Raw genomic sequence first — 20,631 nt, 5'->3', positions numbered from 1 at the left:
CACCTCTATGGAAACCATCAAACCCGAACAGAGATCCAAGGATATCTTGGCTGGAATGGAGATTTAATACATTACTTTTTCTTTTTTATCTGTGTGTTTATATGTGTCATGATTATAGGTATGTTTATTGTGTGATGAGTGAGAAACAGCACATGCAAGTCCGTAACACTTTTTGTGTCTGATAATCTGAATAGTTATGAGCTGCGGCTGACTCACAAGGCCCTTACCTTGGCATTTAAAACATTATATAAACTGGGGCTTAATATAACTGCACAGCTCGGGAGAGGTTGAGTGATTGCTGAAGTGGGATGAGAAAAGATTCTTACCTCATACATGTTTTCATCCTGTAGGAGGATTGCAGTGCTGAATGTCATCAGCAAGAATGCCATTTATCTGATGAAGTGACATGATTAATTATTAGTGAATAATTTATTAGTAAAAATGCGAAACTCATTCAAATTAAAAACCTATAACTTAAGATGCAATAGACTTCAGGGCAATTTAGTTCATGTATGGATTATGTAGCACTAGCTCCACCAAGTGGCGATGTAAAAAACAAAAAGGGCCGAGCAGCTGTAGTTATGGTAGGAGCAGTCCACCACCAAATGCCAGTACAAGCCTCCAAAACTGACCTGGAGTATAAATTTTTATTTGAATTTCAGATGCAAGTATATGAAACATGTTAGAGGATAAATATTTACAATAAAGGTTGCATAACACACAAAAGCAGGAAATGCAAACATTCAACAAAATTAATACAACAGAAGTACGGAGCGCTAGCAGTCTATCTGAAGGAACACTCAAAGAAGCAATGAATGATTGTCAACCAAAGAAAAACAGAAGAAATTCAGTGAAAGTCCACACAAAACATGTGCTTTAACCCATTCCAAATGAACCCAAAATAAATGTTTATCTGAAACTCTGACTTCAAACTGAGGGTAATGTTGCATTGTCAGTGTGAGCTATGCTGGTGCAGTGCTTGCTGAACAAATTAGCCTCACTCGAGCGTGAGGTGACATCACCATTTTCAAGAGGACACCGGGAACTTGCACTATTAGTATTCATCACCTAAACATATTGTATTGTACATCCAAATGGCTTGGAGTTTGTGACACGCTTTCCCCAAGTGTATGTGTACACATCACCAGTTGAATAATATACACAAACTCCTGCAACACCCAAACTATCAGCCTCAATAATGAAATATGTGTAATCTTTGTTCAAGACTCCTTATATAAAATGTACAACTTTTAATACTAACTGCAAGGTGTGGTATGAACCGTTACAATGAGCCCTGAGGAAATGTATGGATTTTAATGTTTCTATTCTGAGTCGATTTAAAATAAAAGCCAAACCTATTGCAGCAGAGGCATTTTCTAAGTTATATATTAAACAACAGCCACAATGATCAGAGGACTCCCTCCCACTCACGACGAGTAAAGCTGAATCACAAGCCTACAGTCACTGCAAGTCAGACCATACGGCTACCGTCACACCACTTCACATCTCCAAATCACATGGCGTGCAAGCTTAGGAAACACAATGCAGGACAGAGTGAGGCGATGGCACAACCGTGATGCGAACTGTTGAGTTGTTAGTTCTGAAAGTTACGCAGTAGTGTTGATTATGCATGTTGCTCTTCAGTTTAATTTACTATTTTACATGAGCCGTTCTGGCGGTTGCGATGAAAAATAGAAACAAAGCACATTTCACAGTAGTATATATTTTTAGTTTCCTTTTTGTCGTTGTTTGTTAAATACATACATAGAACAAGACAAATGGCTTCTATAATGATGAAAATCTTGCTGGTGCAGTCAGTCACAAAAATAGCTGTTCCACCATTGATGAGTTAGTTAATTGTTCTACTGATCAAATGGATACATCAGCCAACAGTGACTTTCAAGCTACGTGAGGCCTTTATTACATTATGGAGGAGTAATGGGTCACAATCAAAGAGTTCAATTCAAGACACACCTCCACAGTTCCCCTCACCAGCAAATAATAAACCTACTACACAGTTTCTTACTCTGTGGTTTTTGTCAGGTATAATAGAAGTTTATTACCATCCAGAAGTCAAAAACTGCCTATCTATGCCATTTACCAACACTCACCCATCCATAATCATTTAACTGCTTCTGTCAAAAAAAGAAAAAGAAAAAAGAAGCAGTCATCCAACTCAAGCAGTTGATAAAACTGAGAAAACAAACACTATAAAGTATTACATTTTTTAAAAGATAAGCCTATAACTCTGCAGGTATTTGCAAATGAGTTTCAATGAATGATCCTTTTTCAGAGGTGCTTCTTCGTGAAGATGTTCTCTTTATTGACAGACTCCTCACTCTACTACAAGTTGTAGTTGGACCATCTCCGCAGGACTCTGTGTACTACGCAAAGTTGGAGGGTCCGAGGTGGGTTACGGGATGGCCAAGGCTGTCCAGAGGAGCACTGGGATAAAACCTTAATGCTTACAATAACAGGCCAAGAGGCCAGGGACAGAGGAAAAGGGCCAGAGCAAATGGTCCTGGAAATGCAAAGAGCTCCAGGGAACTTCATCCTTACTCATGAGGTGAGTGTGCGGTATCAAAAGTAGATCTGCTTGGCATGTGACGGATTCTGCTCCATGGGGCAGTACGGGCATTTCAACCTGAGGATGAGGAGATCAGGAACCGGATGTTAGAATCATGTACACTTTACATCACAGCTGGTTATTTCCTGAGGCATACTATTAAGTTTTTGGATTCATTTTTTTATGTTCAAGAGAATATTTTTGCCAAGTCTACCTTGTTGATGAGGTCATACAGATTGTGAAATCCGTGTTTCGGGGCTTAATTTTTTTTTTCCCCATTGTCCATTCTTGGTAACTGTCTTTCAGGTTTAATTTCCCAACATAATAGCACCCATATGCAACACACGCCCAGAAGCCGATTCTCAAATCTTGATTATAATTGCTTCCTTTTTTAAAATTTGGTTGATTAGATGAGAATATTTCATCATGAATGGGGATATGGTCGTTGAATGTTTTAAACCACAACAATATAAAACAATGTGTCTTAAACCTCTACTACCATGTGCATACAAATCTAGCTGCATTTCCAACTTACTTTCCAGCATTGGTCAGCTTGTTGAGGGCGTCTCTGGAGATGACGTGGCCACAGATGAGCTTCATGGGAGGGTTGCTCTCTGAGGTCTGCTGCCGAAGAATCGGGCAGGCGAACACAGAGTGGTACCAGCACTTCTTTCCAAGGTCAATTTCAATCTAAGTGAACAGAGAGGCAGAGAATTAAGTGAATGCTGAAAAAGAATGAAAGGTGATGTCTTCTGGAAATTCAAAAGGGACTCACAGGTAGCTCATCTTTGTGTGTCCAGACTCCGCTGCACTGTCTCTGCTCTATGACCTGCTTGATGTTCATCAGCACTGGTAAAGCCATACAGCCTGATGCAAAACTGCAGAGAAATAGACAATGTTGACATACTTTGACTGCAGCTGTAATATTTTAATAATAATAACATAACACATAATAATACAACATGGGGATGACAAAGCAATAACATTTTTTTATCCTTCATCTTGAATGGAAAAAAATGTGCTAACTGTTTCAACTTTAGCCTCAACTTTGGTAGAAATCTAAACATATTAAAAGGAGATCAGGGATGAGGTCTTGTGTATTGTTCATAGTTTTCTGACCTAACACTTAGTGGAGACTCTACAGAGAGGCCCAGTAAAGCGCAGGCATCTCTGGTGAAAATGTTACAGATCTCTGCCCACTGATTTGTCTCGAGCAGACTGCGGTACGGAGAGTTCTCAATGCCATGACGCAGATACACCAGACTGCCCATCAGGATCTGGATATCTGAAGGGACAAAAAAGTACAGGGGTGGGGAAAAAACAAACAACATCACATGAGTAATCTGAGGTAGGGCTCATAATATTTTGATATTTGCCATTATACAAATCCCAAATCATTTGCAGGGTCTCTTCTGAAAAGAGTCAGAGCCTCAAATTCTTTCACATTAAAAAGAAACACATCTTAAGTTCACATCTTTGTGTTTTTGTGTCAGGAATGTCACTAAGTTTATGTGTCTGTATTGTATCTACCTCTCTGGTGCTGAGAGGCGAAGGGCTGAAAATGTCTGGCATACTGCAGGGCCTCCATTTGGTTGCTGATTCCTCCACTGAGCAGACTGATGAAGTACAAGCGGTGCAGCTTGAACTCTAAACTGCTGTTCAGGTCGAGAAGGCGCTGCCGATTCGTCACGGCCCACCTGAGAAAGGGCAGACATGAACAGGTTTATGTCAACACACTTAAAAATGCGGAACACTCTGAAGTGAGTGCTTTATCTCTGCCAGATTGTGTCAGTCAAATCAATTTATTTACATTTTTGAAAACGCTGATGAATAAGTAAACACAGATAAAAGGTAAATAATAACATACTCTAGTGCCGGCCTGAGGTCCTGCATCCTCAGAGCTTCAAGGATCCTGTTCAGCTCCAGAAAAGGCTGCTTCATACTCATATCTATAACTACACCAGACTCCTAGAAAACAGAAAATGGTATTTTGGTGAAGAGCTATTCCCACAATTACCTTGACAAAAACAAGGATTACATCAAATCTGATCTCTTCAGAGGGAGGTAGTCATACCTTTCAGGTATGTTTACACCAAAAGCATTAGATTGAAGGTTTCAGTCTTACCTGACACAGATCCTCTGCTACACTGAGCATTCCTTGTCTGTACAGGTGCTCCACAATGGTCTCACTTAAGTATTTCTGTCTCTCTGGTGTGTCCCACACTGTCTCTGCCACCACAGCACTGATTTCTGCATCAAAATTCTGTAGAGAAGCATGTCAGATATGATGTTTGTGTATATAAAATGTTAAGTGTTAAACAAAGTCGCCACCTGTCCTTACTCTGTCAATGGCTTTGCCCACTTTTGATACACTGCCATGGATGTCCTTATGTCGAGAGGCTAGCATCTGCACTGTTTCTTTGATATTCTTACAACACTGGGCCATAGTCTGAGATAAGACTGATAAGTCTGCATCTTGTACTCCTGCAAGAGAGAAAAAGGACAAGTTTTCACTGCATTATAAGTTATGATGAACAAAGAACCGTCCATTTTAGTTTATGATGGGAGAAAGAAATTTAAACTGTCATAAAACTAAGATTTAATTCACTTAACTTATACATATTGTATCTTAATAGTGTTCTTTCACCTTAATTATCTCAGTTTTTCTTACCAAAGGCAACTAGCTGTCCTCGTATTTCACAGACACTGCGCAGGAGCTCATCTAGCCTCTCCTCAGACTGGTGTCCGTACATTACAAAGCGATGGAGCACTTTCTCCAGCTCCCGCTCGACACATGCACACTGTTCCATGGTTCGGACTGGAACTCTCACACACACAACACTGACACCTAGATTTAAGAGAAAAATCAGAAAAGTAGTTTGTTAAGTTATTAATAAAGCCTGACTGATGCTGGATTCCTGATGTATTTCAATATTTTAGATTTTGATAACAATATATATATGCTGATTATTTTTCGGGGCTACACTTTCATTAAACATTAATCTGCCAGTTATTTCCTCAGTGAATCAGAATTTTGGGCAAAATTTCATTTATTCCTAAAGCCCAACATGACGTCTTCTCATCACTTGTTTTGTCTGACAAGCATCTATAAACCCAAAGATATTATGTTAAAGATCACACAAGACACAGAAAACATCATCTATGAGCAGCTGGAACTAGGTAATGTGAGGTAAATTTTCTTGAAAAATAACACAGATGATTGGTTGATATTTAAAATACTTAAGCATAGTTTTTACCTAAATACATGAAATAATCATTTTAAACAGGAATCCTTAAATTTTTTCTCTAAAGAATTGTGACCAAGATGTGTGCTAAGCAGGACCATTCAGAGTTGAAAAACAAACTTGGTAGTGGTAAATAATAAAACTGTGTTTCTAGACTATCTCAAAGATATCTTTGGCATATCTGAACAGCAATTTCCTCTCAACAATCAGCCATCACACATGCCAATACTGGTATACCAGCCCAGTTGATGTTTTGATCAGGCTCCAATTATTGATGTTATTGTTTTCTCTTCAGTGAAGTGTGTAGTTTGCAGACGTTTGTTGTTTGCTGCAGCGGTTCCCACACAAGCTGTGAAATGTACAAATTTGTTCTGTGGACCTATTAAAAGGATGTGGGATCCCTTTCCATTTTTTCAGTGGCACAAGCAAGTGTTTGATGAAACTGATACAATACAGACAATACCATGACTGTCACACAGTTGTCACCGGCGCTGGGGTACAATGATGCGTGAAAAGGCCTTTGACAGCTGGTCAGCAGTCGATTCTTTTTTTTATCGGGATAAGAAAAAAAACGAACCTATCCTGTACTGCCCTGATTAAAAGTTTGGCCTGGTGTGACACTGCTAACAACTAGCAAGGCCCTAACATGATGAGAAGCAGGCACCCTGTGTACTCCGCGGCCTGGTGTTTACTAACGTTAGTCGTGCTAGCGTCACAGCCATACAAGTTTGGTTTTATCAAAGGGTATCAAACTAAAACGCTCAGGGATTTTTTTTTGGGCAGCTGGTCGGCATTCCCCCGTTGTTACTTTATTATTTAAAAAAAAAATCAAAAGCATTATTAGGCATAGCTTTGTTTTAACTAACCGCTTGTGAGCTGAACACAGAAAATGTCCACCTACCGTAACAGAGGTAACCAACATTAACGCAAGCTGCATTTATGTTTCAATGATGAAATACCACGTTTCGTATTTTTATTACTCTATAACAATGATGAACATGAATCGCCACAAGTTGCTAAACATATATTTTGATTCGATCCAGTGCTTTTAGAAAATTAAGCTGTCGCAGAGCTAACATAAACAAACGCTATCACAGTCTCTAGCTAGCCACAAAAGCTCGCCATTGCTAGCAGCAAGCTAGCTAGTTGATGTTAGCCTGCTGCTCACTGACAAGGCCCAAAAAATTTCAGTAGAGAAATGACAACCGGCTATTTTGTATTATTCCTACACTTAAAACATATATCGCCGTTTAACTGAATTTTAAAATATGTTTAAATAAACACCACTTACCTATCGTGCTAATTAGTTAGCAAACATTAGCGTTAGCCACTTGCCTGTTATGGCAACACTTCACCAGCAGTCGTAATGCGCAACTTCCTGTGTCGCATTCTGCCTTAACTGGTCATTTCACAATAAAAGTCATTTTCCCTGCGACATCCGAGGCTAGTAGCGCCCAGTGTGATTTTCAATTCAATCAGATTTATCTCTTGCACAATGGAGTTTCGCAGCTGTCACAACTCATCCCTTGCAGGTTGGCACAGGAGACTGATGCATCAAAATGTTAACACAATTTTAATGTTGTAGCTTGTAGGTAGAGCTGATTTTTGTTTTATGTATTCTTGGGTAGTTTCATCTGAAACAAGTGCAATGAATCATATTTAAAGCCGATCTGATCTGAAGTCTTAATCTACAATGTAACTAGGGAGTACTGCAGTCAAATCTATGTAGCAGAGTAAAAACTACAACATTTCCTTATGAAGTGTAGTGAAGCAAACGTATAAAGTAGCATAAAATAGAAAAGTTAACACAAAGTACAAGTACGTCAAACTTTTTCCATTTTTGATAAACAAAAAAATAAACAATAAGTAATATTAGAAGTGTGGCTTGTGGAGAGCTTGGTCACGAAGAGCTAATCACATCCTAAAAGAGCAACTAGGTCAGTTCAAAAAAGATAGATTTGAAATGTGATCTTACGTTTATATTCTTTCTGTTTGTCATGCATACTAGCACTTAAATAACCCATCATGTGACTTGACCCTTGTTGACCATCATAGCCCCCAGACTGAGGCTCAGCAGAAAAAGCAGTCGTGTTTATTTATCTTCACATAAGGAAGTGCTGTGCCATGCATCATTTGCACAACATGTGGACACTGAACATCAGCCTCTCTGCCAAGCCCCTTTGTTGTAGAAGGTTTATACATTCGTCCACTTACAGATGCCCATGCAGCATATTGTTTATGCACAGCTTATTGGTGTGTTGCATTGCTAAGGGTGAGGGTGGGTGAGGTCTTTGGACTTGAGCAGGCTGCATGACTAATCTATCAGTGATGTAGACCAAAGCTCCCCATTGCTGAGGTGCTCATCATTCTTTCCCTTTGAGTCTTCCTCCAGTCTGCTGTGCTGCCATAACCGCAGAGGTTCAAATTTATCAGCACTTCTCTACACTTAAGTTTGTTCTCTCTCATAACCAGCACACACATATGCACTCACATATGCATGCATGTCATCCTCTGCAACCTTTGCCAACGTTATTGTTCTCAGAGGCCATGTTTTACACTTTTTACATGTTTTCCAGGTGATATCAACATATATTTACAAAACATAATGAAATAGTGTACACCAGTTTACTGTATGAGCTGTAAACTGACTATATGATCCATCTTCTCTATGGTACCCGTTAAGAGTTCAGAGGAATGATGATCCATGCTTGTCAAGCCTCCAGTGAAATCTGAAATCACTTACAAGATATATTTGAAAGTGGATCTGGAGTCCATTAACACTAGTCTATGTTAAAAAAAAGAAAAAGAAAAAGATAGATATATATCTGTTGTATAGCTCTGTGAGTAGAGCCATATTGCTATCACTCCACCAAGGTCAAAGACCCAGTTCCCATTTTGGCAAGCCACACTAAAAATGTGTGCACTCATGGCAATGTATGACTCTTCAGACAGAAGAGAGGGCCAAATTACATATGCATGATGCCATACATAAAATAGCTTGTTGACTTTCCAGTGTTGAAAACAATCTCTCAACCCCTTGATATTACAGATATAATATACCCTTAGTGAGAGCCTTATGCAACATTCAGTCAGGGCTGCAATCAAAGATTTTCCATTGGCTTGCTCTGAATGACTTAATGACTGAGAATGAATGGTAATCTCATGAGGTATTAGGTTAGGGACAGAGGGCTTATCCAAACTCACTACCATCAAACATGCCCAGACAGTCTCATTGTGGCTCAGAGAGTACTGCTATTGTAGCAACAGTAATACATACAGTAAATGACATGACCCCTTTTGTTTTGACACTTTTGATCATACGCTTGTCATGTGTTGACAGGCAAGCTTGAATATGAATTTAAAACAAACATTTTTAAATAAGATAAAATGAAAATTAGTGTTCCTAGAACACAGAATATTCAGACATTAAACGGAAAAACATGACTAGAAACATGTGAGAGCACCTTACCAATGTTATGCAAGTGTTTCTACCTAACATGCAGCGCGCAAGAATTTTGCATGTGAGCTGTCAAAGTCGGGTGGTCTATGTTAACCTTTGACCTGCTGTGCCCCAGCCACACCGTAGCATTCACAGACACATACACACACACACACACTAACACACACACACATATATATATATATATATATGTATATATATATATATATATATATATATATATATATATATACATACAAGTATACATCAACTGTCAATGATAAATATAACCTCATATGTAGTGGTCAAGTGGACAATGTGTGGGCTGTACTTGGAGCTCGGAATTTCCCCTTTCTTTCCCACCAGCGTGCCCAATCAAACAGCTAACGCTATGGCTATCTGGCCCTGATAGTATAGGTCTATATATAGAGGGGCCCTGTGACTGAGCTGGCTCTAAGTGTCAAATTCCAGGCGCACTCATCTATCCTGGCTGGATCAGCACCTGCTGCTAACTATAAACCCACCCACCCCCAGCGCTGCACCCCAGGCTTGCTCACACTGGAAATCCAATGCTCAACCAAACTCCAGTCTGGAGAAGAAAAAGGATCCAGGTTGGATTCAGTAAGTGCTTTCCCTGAGGCCAGCTCAAAAGGGAGGGGCAGAAATAGAGATGGGAGCATTAGAGGATGTAATGTGTCCGAGCGAGATGCCCCTCTTTGCTTTTTCTATTCAAGTCTGATACATAGCAATGCCTTTGACATTCTGAAGTGGTCCAGCCAGTGTGGCACTGCCAGACTGAGCTGTGCGGAGCTGCTTAGTCCTGGATTCGGCATATGCACAGAGGTCTTGTAAACGTGGGAGTGTGCTGTGGATTTTGAGAGGCAGTTCACTGGATGAGGGGCAGATATTGCAACACAGAGGAACTCAATGCCCTAGGGAAAGCCTCATCATTGGCCAAAGGTACAGTACCAATCAATCTGTCTTTCTGTACTTAAGCATTGAGCAGCCTTTCTTTCTCTAGTCAGTCCTACACCAAGGCAATAAGGAAAGCTTAGATAAAGGGTATGTATTGGGCAGAGCTAATGCAAATATTATCACTTTCCAAATATCTAAGATGAATAAATCTCAGTCCTTGCAATGTAAAATAAGTTGCACTTCATATACAGCGTAATGTCTTCATGAAATCTTGTGAGCTTTTAAGAACACGTGGAAATGCATAACATTTCTGGTATGTGACTAACCTTTTTGTCAGCTTAAAGTGAATGTTTATTATATTTGTGTTAATTTCAGGTTGCTTCCTACTGCTTTTTAAGGCATAGTGACAGAGTTATATTTATGTTCTGAAACCCTTTGGGGGTTGCAGGTATTCTCAGAATATTTGAGGTTTAAAAAATACATTTACTGTTGGCAAACAAACAAAACAGAAACAATACACACATAGCCTCTATATTTGTGATTTATACACTTTTTCCTGTCAGTAATATTCATCAAATGTTACTTGTGGTATAAATGAATGAGATACACACCCTCCAGGTGACCATATCTTATTTCCAGTCCAGGAACAGAGCCCAGAGCAGACTAGAGGATCGGACTGGACTGGCCACAGTGAGAATTTGGAGCTTGTGGACTAGCGATGGACAGCTGGACTCTACAGGGGGACAGCTACTCCTTCCTGCGCAGTGCGCCCCGCACCTTTTCCCTGTGCCACCGTGACGGCACCCCTAACCACGTTGAAATCTTTGACATCATCAACGTCCCTACTCAGCGCAGTGCCATCTCCGAGACCACTTGCCTGTGTGACATTTTTGGAGACGACTGTGAGTTGCCCTCCCACTCAAGTGGCCCTGCTGTAGGGGCCTTTGTCCCTTCCCAGAGGGAGGTGGACGGGACATCTGCTGCATCACCCCTGGTGGATGATCTAAACGACTCAGGCTCTTACCACACTGCACAGGGCTCCAGTGAAGGAGAGGAGGGCTTTGAAGACTCAAGAGAAAGGCTTTACAGCCCCCTGTCGCAAAACGAGTCTGCAGAGAGGAGGCAGTCAGAGGGCGAGGGATTCAGCTCAGGGCATCCAGACAATTTTGAGGACAGAAGCCCAAATTTAGAACCAAAAAGCAAATCACCGGTACCTCAGCTTAGTACACCTAGCCCACCACCTGAAGTCCTCGACACCGGTGAGAGGACCCCCTCTCCTGGACATAATAGCTCCTATACCATCAGTCCAGAGGGAAGAGCATCATCCTTATCTTCTTCCTCAGTTGAAAAGAGAAGTTCACCATCATCATCTAATCCAAGTCAAACTCATTCGGAGGCTGAACCAGGGAGAATCACTCCTACCTTCAAAGACAGACTTAACAGCCCCTCACATCAATCGTTAACTCCTAGTCCCTCCTCTGAGCCTAGGAACTGTGTCAGCTCATCCTCCTCTGTATCAGTCAACACCCAGTCTTCACCTGAGTGCAGGGGAGCACAAAACTCACCTGAGTCAAGGAGCAGCTACATTTACCAACACAGCAGTCCCTCACCCAAAGATTTCTCTCTAGATTTTACAGAATCAGCCACTCCTTCATCTCCTCTACCGTCACGCAGTAGTGCAGATTTATCTTCCCAGTCAACAGAAACATCGGCCTCCCCTAATCTGAAGAATAGGCCCTACTCCCCCGATACTCAAGCGTCATCTCCTTTTCCTGAGCTAACAGGAAGGGTCTCCCTGCCTGATCTTTTCAGCATAGGCTCCACACCTGATATAGAAGAGCCTCCCTGCTCTCCTGAGCTGATTTCAGATCCTTCCGCTGCAGGAGGAGACACCACAGCTACTCCTGAGAACCAAAACTCAAGGTTATCAGTTGAACCAGGCAGCACTGCTTCTACACCTGCCCCACGATACACACCTCCCTCACCTGTCATTTCAATATCAACATCTCCCGAGCTCGTGGAGAATAGTGTCTCCCCTGAACTGGGACACACAGCTCCCTCACCTGGCCTGCTCAGTGCTGCCTCTCCGGCTAAGACAGGGACAAGAACTCCCTCTCCTGGTTCCTCGCCTAAAATAAGACACATTTCACCACTTTCTGAAATCAGCACGCAGGTGCCTTCGCCTGTGGTGAGTTATAGTTTATCTCCATCACCTGAAGTCAGGAGCAACTGCTCTCCAGTAGAGCACAGACACACTGCTCCCTCACCTGAAATCCGGATTACAGCATCCTCACCCGAGCCTCACTTTGACACTGCCTCATCAAGAAGCTTCACTTCATCCCCTCATATCACAGGGATTTCGTACACAGTTGTCCAGCCCGACGACAGGGACACTCCCCCGTTTCCTGAGCTCTGTCGTCTTTCCACCCCTGAGCCTGATAGGACAGCTGTGTCCCCTGAAGCAAGCAGCCCTACACAAAGTAGAGACAGTACACAGGGCAGTGTAGCAGAGTCCACTGGTACACCGCGAGACTCGCCCCATATATCGGGCTTCACAAGCCCCGTTCTGCAGCCTGAACTAACTTTGTCGCACCCACCCAGGTACCAAACACCTTCACCTCAGCCAAAGAATCACACTCCCTCACCTGAGCCGAAATATCAAACCCCTTCACCTGACAAGCATCGAAGTCCCTCACCTCAGCACCTCAGGAGTAGGGACCCATCACCTGTTTCCCCTTCTCCTGAGCAGATTTCACCTGTAACCCTGTCCACAGAGTACCACCCTCAGTATACACATCCTACTCCTCCTCTGAGAAGTACACCTGAAGTTGAAAGAGATTCCTCCTCAGCTAACATTGCAGAAACACGGTGCCACGAAAATTTGGTAAAAGACAACGTGTCACACTCATTTGAACTAAACAGGGGAGACAAATCAGTTCTTGCTGAAATCAAAAGCAGTTCACCAGTGGTCGCAGATTGTTTACCTGTATTTACTTCACCTTTCTCAGCAGAGGAAAAGATAAAGAGTTCACTTAAGCAACAAAGCACAGAGAGAGAAGCAACACCAGAGGAAGTAAACATTCAGGTTAACTCGAGTTTAGCCTCCTTTTCTGAGGAAAAACAAGACACTGGCCATAGCTTTTTTCAGAAACAAGACACTTATAATAATCCCCCTATTGAAACCAAGCCTCTTTCCCCTAATCTTCCAGTCCCTAAGGACAGGAGTCCAACCATTTCACCTGTCCACAGGGCTACACCTGACTCACCTGTGCAGAGACTCGAAAACCCACAGCCCCAGTTCACTACTTATTCCCTCACTTCTGACAACAGCAGCTCATTAAAATCAGCTTGCACACCTGAGCCCTCAAGAAGACATCTGTCAACCAAAGTTAGACGTGAAAACAGAGAGAGGTTGACCGAGGACATGGCCCACCATGTAAACAGAAGGCGGACTCCTTCTCCGCCACTTACCAGGTTTACACCTGTCCACATCATAGCCCCTGAGAAACCATACAGACAGTGGCAGAACAGAAGCCGCAGCCCCTCTCAGGTTGTAACATCCTCACCAAGTGGTAATTTAAAAAAAGCAGTGACAAATAGGGAAAGCCCCAATGTTGCCCCTGTTGACAATAATAGCCAGTCCCACTGGGTCAGACTAGGGGGGCAATTGGAGATGGAGAGGGAAATGCAGCTGGAGGAGGAGAGAGAGGCGAGCAGGGAAAGGCAAAGGGATAGAGAGATGGAGAGAGAGAGAAAGAGGGAGGAGCGGGTTCCCGAAAAGGGGGAGGGGTGGCAGGGGGACGCCAGTAACAGAGGGGAACAGGTTGAGCTGTCATTCAATGCCAGGAATAGAAAAGGGCCTGCAAGTCACAGCGCAGCTCCCACAAGCAGAGAGACTCGTCAGGGACTGCCAACAGCGCATTCCTATTCAGAGAGCTTGCTTGCTACCAGACAGCTACAGCAACAACAGAGTCTTCTGAGACGTGTTTCCCAACAAGACACAAGGGGTGGTGGTCCAAGCAGACGGCTTCAACCTCCTGCACACCAGAACAAGAACAGTGCTCCTGGACGCGTGGCTGCGAGCAGGCCCTGCCGGAGTTCCAGCTCCAGCATGGGAAGTGAGCTTGATGAGGCAGATAATGAGGTGAAGTGGTTTACAGACTTGGCTTTCCGCAGTCTGTCAAGCCCTGAGGTAGACTACCTTGACATGTACAACTCCAGCCACCGTTCATCTACCAACATTTCTCAACCATCTACCCAGGAGAGCCCTGCCGGGGTCAATCCCGCCTGGCCGGCCTATGCCGACTTCAGGGGTTCTGCTCCAAAGCTGGACAGTGATGAACCGTCCTTCCAGCAATCATCTGCATACTACTCAGATGGCCTAGATCCATCAAGGCGCTATGAGATGGGCAGTTTTGAGTGCGTAGATGTGGCCGTGGAAAGAGAGGACTCCAGGAAGGTGAGAAGAGGAGTGCCGAAGAGACAGATCCAGCTGAAGAGAAAGAACAACGCTGAAGGGAAGCAGGATGAGAGTAGTGAAAATAGTAGTCCTGGGATACCTGTGATGATGGAAAGCCCGTCTCCTCCAAAGAGTCACTCCAGAGAGACATTCATGAGACAACACAGTACACCAGCAGCAACGCAAGCTTGCTACCCCTCTGAGCGTAGCCCTGAGCCCAATCAAAACAATGCAAGAAAATGCAAACTCCAGAAATCCGCCTCCCTGGATGAGACATGCTCTAAAACTAAGATGGCCACTTGTCTCATCAAGAGTGTGTTGTCCAAGAAGATGCAAAGTGTTGATAAACAAAATGATGAGCAGGCAGAAGAAGTGAGTCCTGATTTTGAGGAAAACAGCCCACCGACAGAGAGTGCAGTGGCTCCACTGAAAGTGTCCCCAAAACCTGACACAAATAGTCTGAGTTCCAGTCTCCCGTCAGATTATGGTCTTTCATCTGAGAACTTACTTGTGCGAGGAGAACCAAGCACAAAGGATGAAGTCAAACCACCAAAAAGCTTTGGAGCAAGATCCAGTAACAGGCCAAGTTCATCCAGCAGCAGCAGAAGTGTAAATTTTTCACAGACTGACAGTGAAGAGGCTGATTCCCAGAGCAGGAATGCAACCTCATTAAAATCTGAAATGAGATCAGAATTTAAAATGCCACTTGATAGTAAACAGTCCACAACTTTAGTACAACGAGCAGATGACATTAAAACATGGGACGAAAGGGAGGGTGGTGACTCAGCAAATTCCACTGCCGGGAACACAGGAGCTCCTTCTGCCACCGGAGCCAGCAGCGCGCAGGCCGGGATGAAAAACAGAGACCAGGAATGTGAAAACGCAGAGGACCATAAACAACTGCAACAGGGTGACAAGGGCGCCTGCAAGTCAAAAACACAGGAGATTACACTAAAAGCCGTGGAGAAAAAGAAAGCCTCTCTAAGTGTCTGCCTCACTCCTGAGGCAGAAAACAAGCCTGAGGCTTCCTCACCAGAAATGTCTTTCAGAGAAAAGGACGACAGAGTGGAGACCAGTGTGGATGAGAAAGCAGAGGGAGACGAAGGCAATGGCAATAATAAAGTTAAGGCCCCCATTCACAAAGTTAGAGATGTCAGGCGGCTTGTGAAAAATACATATAATCTGTCTTTCAAGGCAACTAGTGCTGTAATGCCATCAGGTGTAAATGAAAAGAGGAAGGAAATATTTAATGAGGAAAGGAGGGATGAAGTAAAAGAGGAAAGGAGGAAAGAGATCATAGCAGGGCAGGAGCGGGAAGTGAGGCAAGAAATGAGGACGGAAAAGAAGAGAGAGGAAAGGGAAGAGGAGTACAGGGTGGAGAGGAAAGTAGAACAGAAAGAGGAGGTAAAAGATTCAAAGCTGCTGACCTTCTCTCCACCTCCTCAAAGCAAAGGAAAGCCACTGTCTCGTCCACAGCCAATGCAAATAGAATACAAGGCTGTTTGCTGGAAAGAGGACAAAAATAAAACGTCATGCAGCAAGAAAGATTCAGAAAACCCAGGTGATAAATCGCAGGCTTCTCCAGAGCTTGTCACTGAGGTAAGCAGAGAATCACAAAAGTCCTGGACTGCAAACACACAGAGTTACACAACAGGAAACACAGCCATTTCCAAGCCGTGTCACCATGATCTAAAAAAGGCAGCAGAAAAACAAGAGGCTGCGGCAGAGATGCAAAAAATTCCAGACAAAGAGGGCGAAGCTGTGGTGGTTAGAACGAACAGAAAACCTCCCATGCTCGGAAGCCTCCCCAAACTGCCCAGTAAGGAAAGAGAGGTGTCCACTGCTGTAGTGTTGATAAGAGATGGATCCAGCAAGACCAAGGCATCTGCTTCTCCAGCCCAGGAAGAGATTCCTAGCCCAGTCCAAGTCCCAGGTGCTTCACTTTCACCTGGCCCCACTACCCCCGGCAGTACCCCTGGCAGCAGTGGCCACTCAGTTTCCATGTTGTTGAAAGAGAAAGGCTACCAAGCAGATATTGGAGCAGTGGTGGGTGACGGTCAGAACGCGGCTGGAGGGAAAGGGGCTCCCCGTAAGCACGTGAACTGCCTGGAGATCCCCCTTCAGACCACAATGCCTTCAGAGGGTGGGCGAATCGAGTCTCATAGAGAGAGGACATTCTCCTCATCGTCCACCACATCTGGCCCCTCAGCAGTGTCTGAGAACACAGGCAGCCTTACAAAGACCACAGAGGTTGACGGAGGTTGCATTAAGCCTTCAATAAAAGACACTGGAATACAAAAAAGTGCTCCTCCACTAAGGAATACACAAGAACAAACACCACCCCCCACCAAACAGAAGGATCTAGGGGATTTTGAAGCAGTGAAAAGAGTAGATCCAACTTTCCCCCCAAGGTCCCCTGCAGTAAGGAGATTCAGACCACAGCCAATTGAGGTTAAATCACTGTCTAAAGACTCACAGAAACAAGAGAAGCCTGCAAACTCCACAGGAACCAGCAGGCCTCAAACCATTGAAGTTAAATCTATAGCTAAAAATTCTCAAAAGCCAACTGTGCCTCCGAAACCAAGCTGCAAATTTAAACCTGCAGATTTAGCAACAATGCCAAACGAAGCACAGAGACTGTCAGCAACAACATCGACTGTAAAACCACAAGGTGAGGAGAGGTCTCAAACAATTGTCGTGTCCTCGCCAACCATCTATAGAAAGATCTCCAATGAGTCCACATCAACGTCAAACTATACAAGAAAACTAGCTGTGTCTGCAGTGTCCAGCCTCAAACCTCCACCTAGCAAAACAACAGCAACCACCATCTCCAATCAAACATCAAACCAGTCAACAGCGCCATCAGACACGGAGGCATCTAATGACAGAGGGCAGCAGCAGCAACCAGCAGCCTCGCCTCAAAGCTCCAGGTACACACAAAGACCTACAACCTTAGCTCCAACATCAGCCACTTGCACAGGTTCAACCTCAGCCCAAGGTCCAGTTCCTGAGCCAATAGCAAACCAAGTCACTGGACCCCCCTCAGCTGCAGCCAACGAGCCAAGCCAGCCAGCTGTTATGGATCCAGATAGCCAACCACAGTATCCCAGGATGGCATACCCTCATGAACAAGCTATGACAGTAACTTCAAACAACACAAAACAACCCGCTGCTGTTCCCACAACACAAGTGCCAGGATACACACACCAGCCATGCCGCAGATCACTGTCCAGTGAGCGCCGCCAAAGGACAGATGACCTGTGTTTTTATGCCTCAGATGACCCTCCAAGCTACGATGAAAGAGAGAGCTTCAGTCCCCTCATGCTCCCAGATCTGACCCCCAGGAGGTCAAATCATTATCAGCCCGCCTCCCGCCCTCCTCCCTGCTCCTGCACAGCTGGCTGCCCTTCCCACCCTGGTCTCACACCTCCTCACCATCACCGCAGCCCCCATACCCTCACTCCCCCTGCCCCACCACACTCTCCAGGCCAGGCATTACCTTATCCGGTGGTTCAGCCCCCTCTTCGTCCCCACCAGTGCAGACCTGACCCTCAGCCGATGAGCTACCAGCCCGGCTCTCCCAAATCAAGTCCTCTTGGTCCAAGCCAGCCACCGGCATTATACCAACCTCTCCACCAGCCTCCTCCCTGCCCTCCCCACCCCTCACTCATGCAGGCCTGCACTGCTGAGCGGCCATTGCAGCCACCTCAGCATATTGACTCTCGACGACCCCCTGTACACAGATCCCCCCAGCAGCAGCCACCAGGCATGGCTGGGGCTCCTTACAGTGATCCTGGTCACAGCCACTCTCCTGGCCTTCCTCCTATGGATCCCCAGTACTTGTGTGGCGCTCAAAGCCTGGGGCCTTCCTATGGCTCTGAATATGGGGGTGACAGCTCCAGTTTGTACTCAGAGAGTAACTATGGACAGACACCTCGCAGAGTGCTCCTAGATCCTGAGACTGGGAAGTATTTTTATATCGAGGTGCCTGTACAGCCACTGAGGAAAATGTTGTTTGACCCAGAGACAGGCCAATACGTGGAGGTGCTCATCCCACAGCAAGCAATGTCACATTCAGGCCTGTATCCTCCCTCAGCAGCCCCTTACCCATCCCTCCACAACCCCAACATGTACGCCCCAGCGCCGCAGTACATGCCCTATGCAGCTCCACCTCCCCCAGCCCACCCACAGGCTCAGCCCCAGCCACCCCGCTATCCTGAGGCCTCTGCTGCAGCAACGATGCACCCAAGTGGGCCTGGGGTCAGCTACAGGAATCACTCTGGTCAGGGGTCCAAGCCAGAGCACCAGAACAATCCACCGCTGGACCAGAGCTACCTGGAGAGTATGTATTATGTCCCTACAGGGATGAATGCAAGCCCCAATCCCACCCCACCAGACTATTACCACAAACATCCCCCCAACTTACCCCCAACAGGGGGGAAAAGGTCCTGAAATAGAGGATAGAGGCCGCCTTCCTGGAGCCTGTTGGGTTTTAAATAAACAGTGTATAAAGGGGGTGTCTAATGTTAGCCTGTACTGTTATTTGAGTTTTCACACTGCAACTGAAGACAGCGATTCTTTGGTTGTTGTTTATTTGCTGCTGTTTGTTCCATGCTAGGCTGCTTTAATAGAAAGAGATGTATGATTCTTGAGTTTTTTTTGACAACACAAGAGAGTAAACCTTTTCCGTGAGGTGTTCTTAAGATGACTGCCTAATTTCAAAATGATCTATTAAAACATTTGTCATTTTTGATACAGGGTTATAACATCATATTGTAACTTCACCTGTAATAATGCACAGGCACTATAAATCAATAGGTTTACTAATTTACTGATGTTTGTACTTTAATAACAAATATCTCCAAAAAACTTGAAAATACTGTTTTAAAAGAGCCTCATATTTATTTTATTATTGTTTTTCTCTAATACTGGATGAGTGAGTTTGTGCACATGATCTATGCAACAACAGTGCCAATAAAATGATTCACATATCACATTGCTCTTTTTTCCAGCCTTAATCTATTTTTCTATAGATCCTCTCTAGAGTTCAATATCTCAGCATTTACTGGTCAGATCATGTACTGTGAGTAAGGTGTTAAATACTGGAACTTCTTTTGAGACTGCATTGTTTTCAGAATGCATCTATAATGCATACAATCTACTGCATTGTTTTCAGGAAAATATTGTGATGCATTACAAAGTCAGTGCTTTTCATAATCAAATAAAGCAAGCAGCAAGAGATCCTGCTAGAATGGAAAATACAATTTAGGTAATGAGTATAAAGATTCATTTTGACTGACTCTCCATAGGCAAGTGTCACACAGGACATGTGCACAGACACTGTTTCCACTTGGTGTTGACATTGGTGTCAATGTCGCCAAATTAAAAAGGCATGCAATGTGGGTTACATTAAAGCAAGTACTGGTTTTAACAGTCGATTAAACATGCTGACTTCTGATTGTAACAAAAGATGCAGAGACTTTGGTGATAAAATGCACAAGAATGATTAGTTATTGCTAGATATTATAAGCATAATTTGTTAAATATTGGCCAATTTGAAACCTCTCTCTGCCTTTAGAGGGCGCTGTAACTCCTAACAAAGTGCAACAGCTATCGATACCATTTTATGATCGCCACCATGGGGGTTTGGTATTGATTTGGAGTCACTAGGTCACATGACATGAAAGTTACTGAAGACAAATTATTACCTCACATGACTTTTGGAGGACAGAGACATCAGTAATATTCAGAGTGAAGAGGTGCTCCCAACATGCACAGGCTATTGTGAATTTGTAGCAGCACATTGTATCACTGTGGCCACTGGAGGGTGCCACAGACCAGTACAGCAGCTGAAGAAGTCCCATCCCAAAGGTATCCGCTAACCTTTCCGTGACAAGACCAACTGAAACACAATATGGTGATTTTCTAATCAGAACCTGGCCCTGTAAACTGAAACCAGAGCCTAATTTGTTAGTCCAGAGGGACAAAATTGGCCTCCCCTTTCTTT

At 44.0% G+C, this 20,631-nt stretch overlaps 2 protein-coding genes across 4 annotated transcripts; one reads left to right on the top strand and one right to left on the bottom strand.

The window, feature by feature from the left end:
* Positions 1 to 633: 633 nt before the first annotated feature.
* On the bottom strand, positions 634 to 7,205 carry rmnd5b (required for meiotic nuclear division 5 homolog B). Of its 3 annotated transcripts, XM_056382322.1 has the most exons (11): positions 7,103 to 7,205; positions 5,238 to 5,414; positions 4,908 to 5,050; positions 4,692 to 4,829; positions 4,434 to 4,534; positions 4,097 to 4,263; positions 3,686 to 3,851; positions 3,342 to 3,444; positions 3,102 to 3,256; positions 2,560 to 2,644; positions 634 to 2,135 (listed from the first exon to the last, which is right to left on the bottom strand). In XM_056382322.1, exons 2-10 carry the CDS (start codon positions 5,374 to 5,376, stop codon positions 2,581 to 2,583), a joined length of 1,176 nt encoding a protein of 391 aa, XP_056238297.1. In that variant the 5' UTR covers positions 5,377 to 5,414; positions 7,103 to 7,205; the 3' UTR covers positions 634 to 2,135; positions 2,560 to 2,580. The 3 variants fall into 3 exon arrangements, with proteins under 3 accessions (XP_056238297.1, XP_056238294.1, XP_056238295.1); XM_056382319.1 differs by having other exon boundaries at positions 634 to 2,644; XM_056382320.1 differs by having other exon boundaries at positions 634 to 2,644; positions 7,147 to 7,170.
* Positions 7,206 to 10,032: 2,827 nt separating this feature from the next.
* si:ch73-43g23.1 (serine/arginine repetitive matrix protein 2) lies at positions 10,033 to 19,618 on the top strand. The gene is made up of 2 exons (XM_056383669.1): positions 10,033 to 10,210; positions 10,805 to 19,618. Exon 2 carries the CDS (start codon positions 10,884 to 10,886, stop codon positions 19,074 to 19,076), a length of 8,193 nt encoding a protein of 2,730 aa, XP_056239644.1. The 5' UTR covers positions 10,033 to 10,210; positions 10,805 to 10,883; the 3' UTR covers positions 19,077 to 19,618.
* The last annotated feature ends 1,013 nt before the right edge of the window (positions 19,619 to 20,631 follow it).

This window comes from Seriola aureovittata, chromosome 8 (assembly GCF_021018895.1).
Source record: "Seriola aureovittata isolate HTS-2021-v1 ecotype China chromosome 8, ASM2101889v1, whole genome shotgun sequence".
Taxonomy (NCBI): Eukaryota; Metazoa; Chordata; class Actinopteri; order Carangiformes; family Carangidae; genus Seriola; species Seriola aureovittata.
This window is presented reverse-complemented; position numbering and strand designations above follow the sequence as displayed.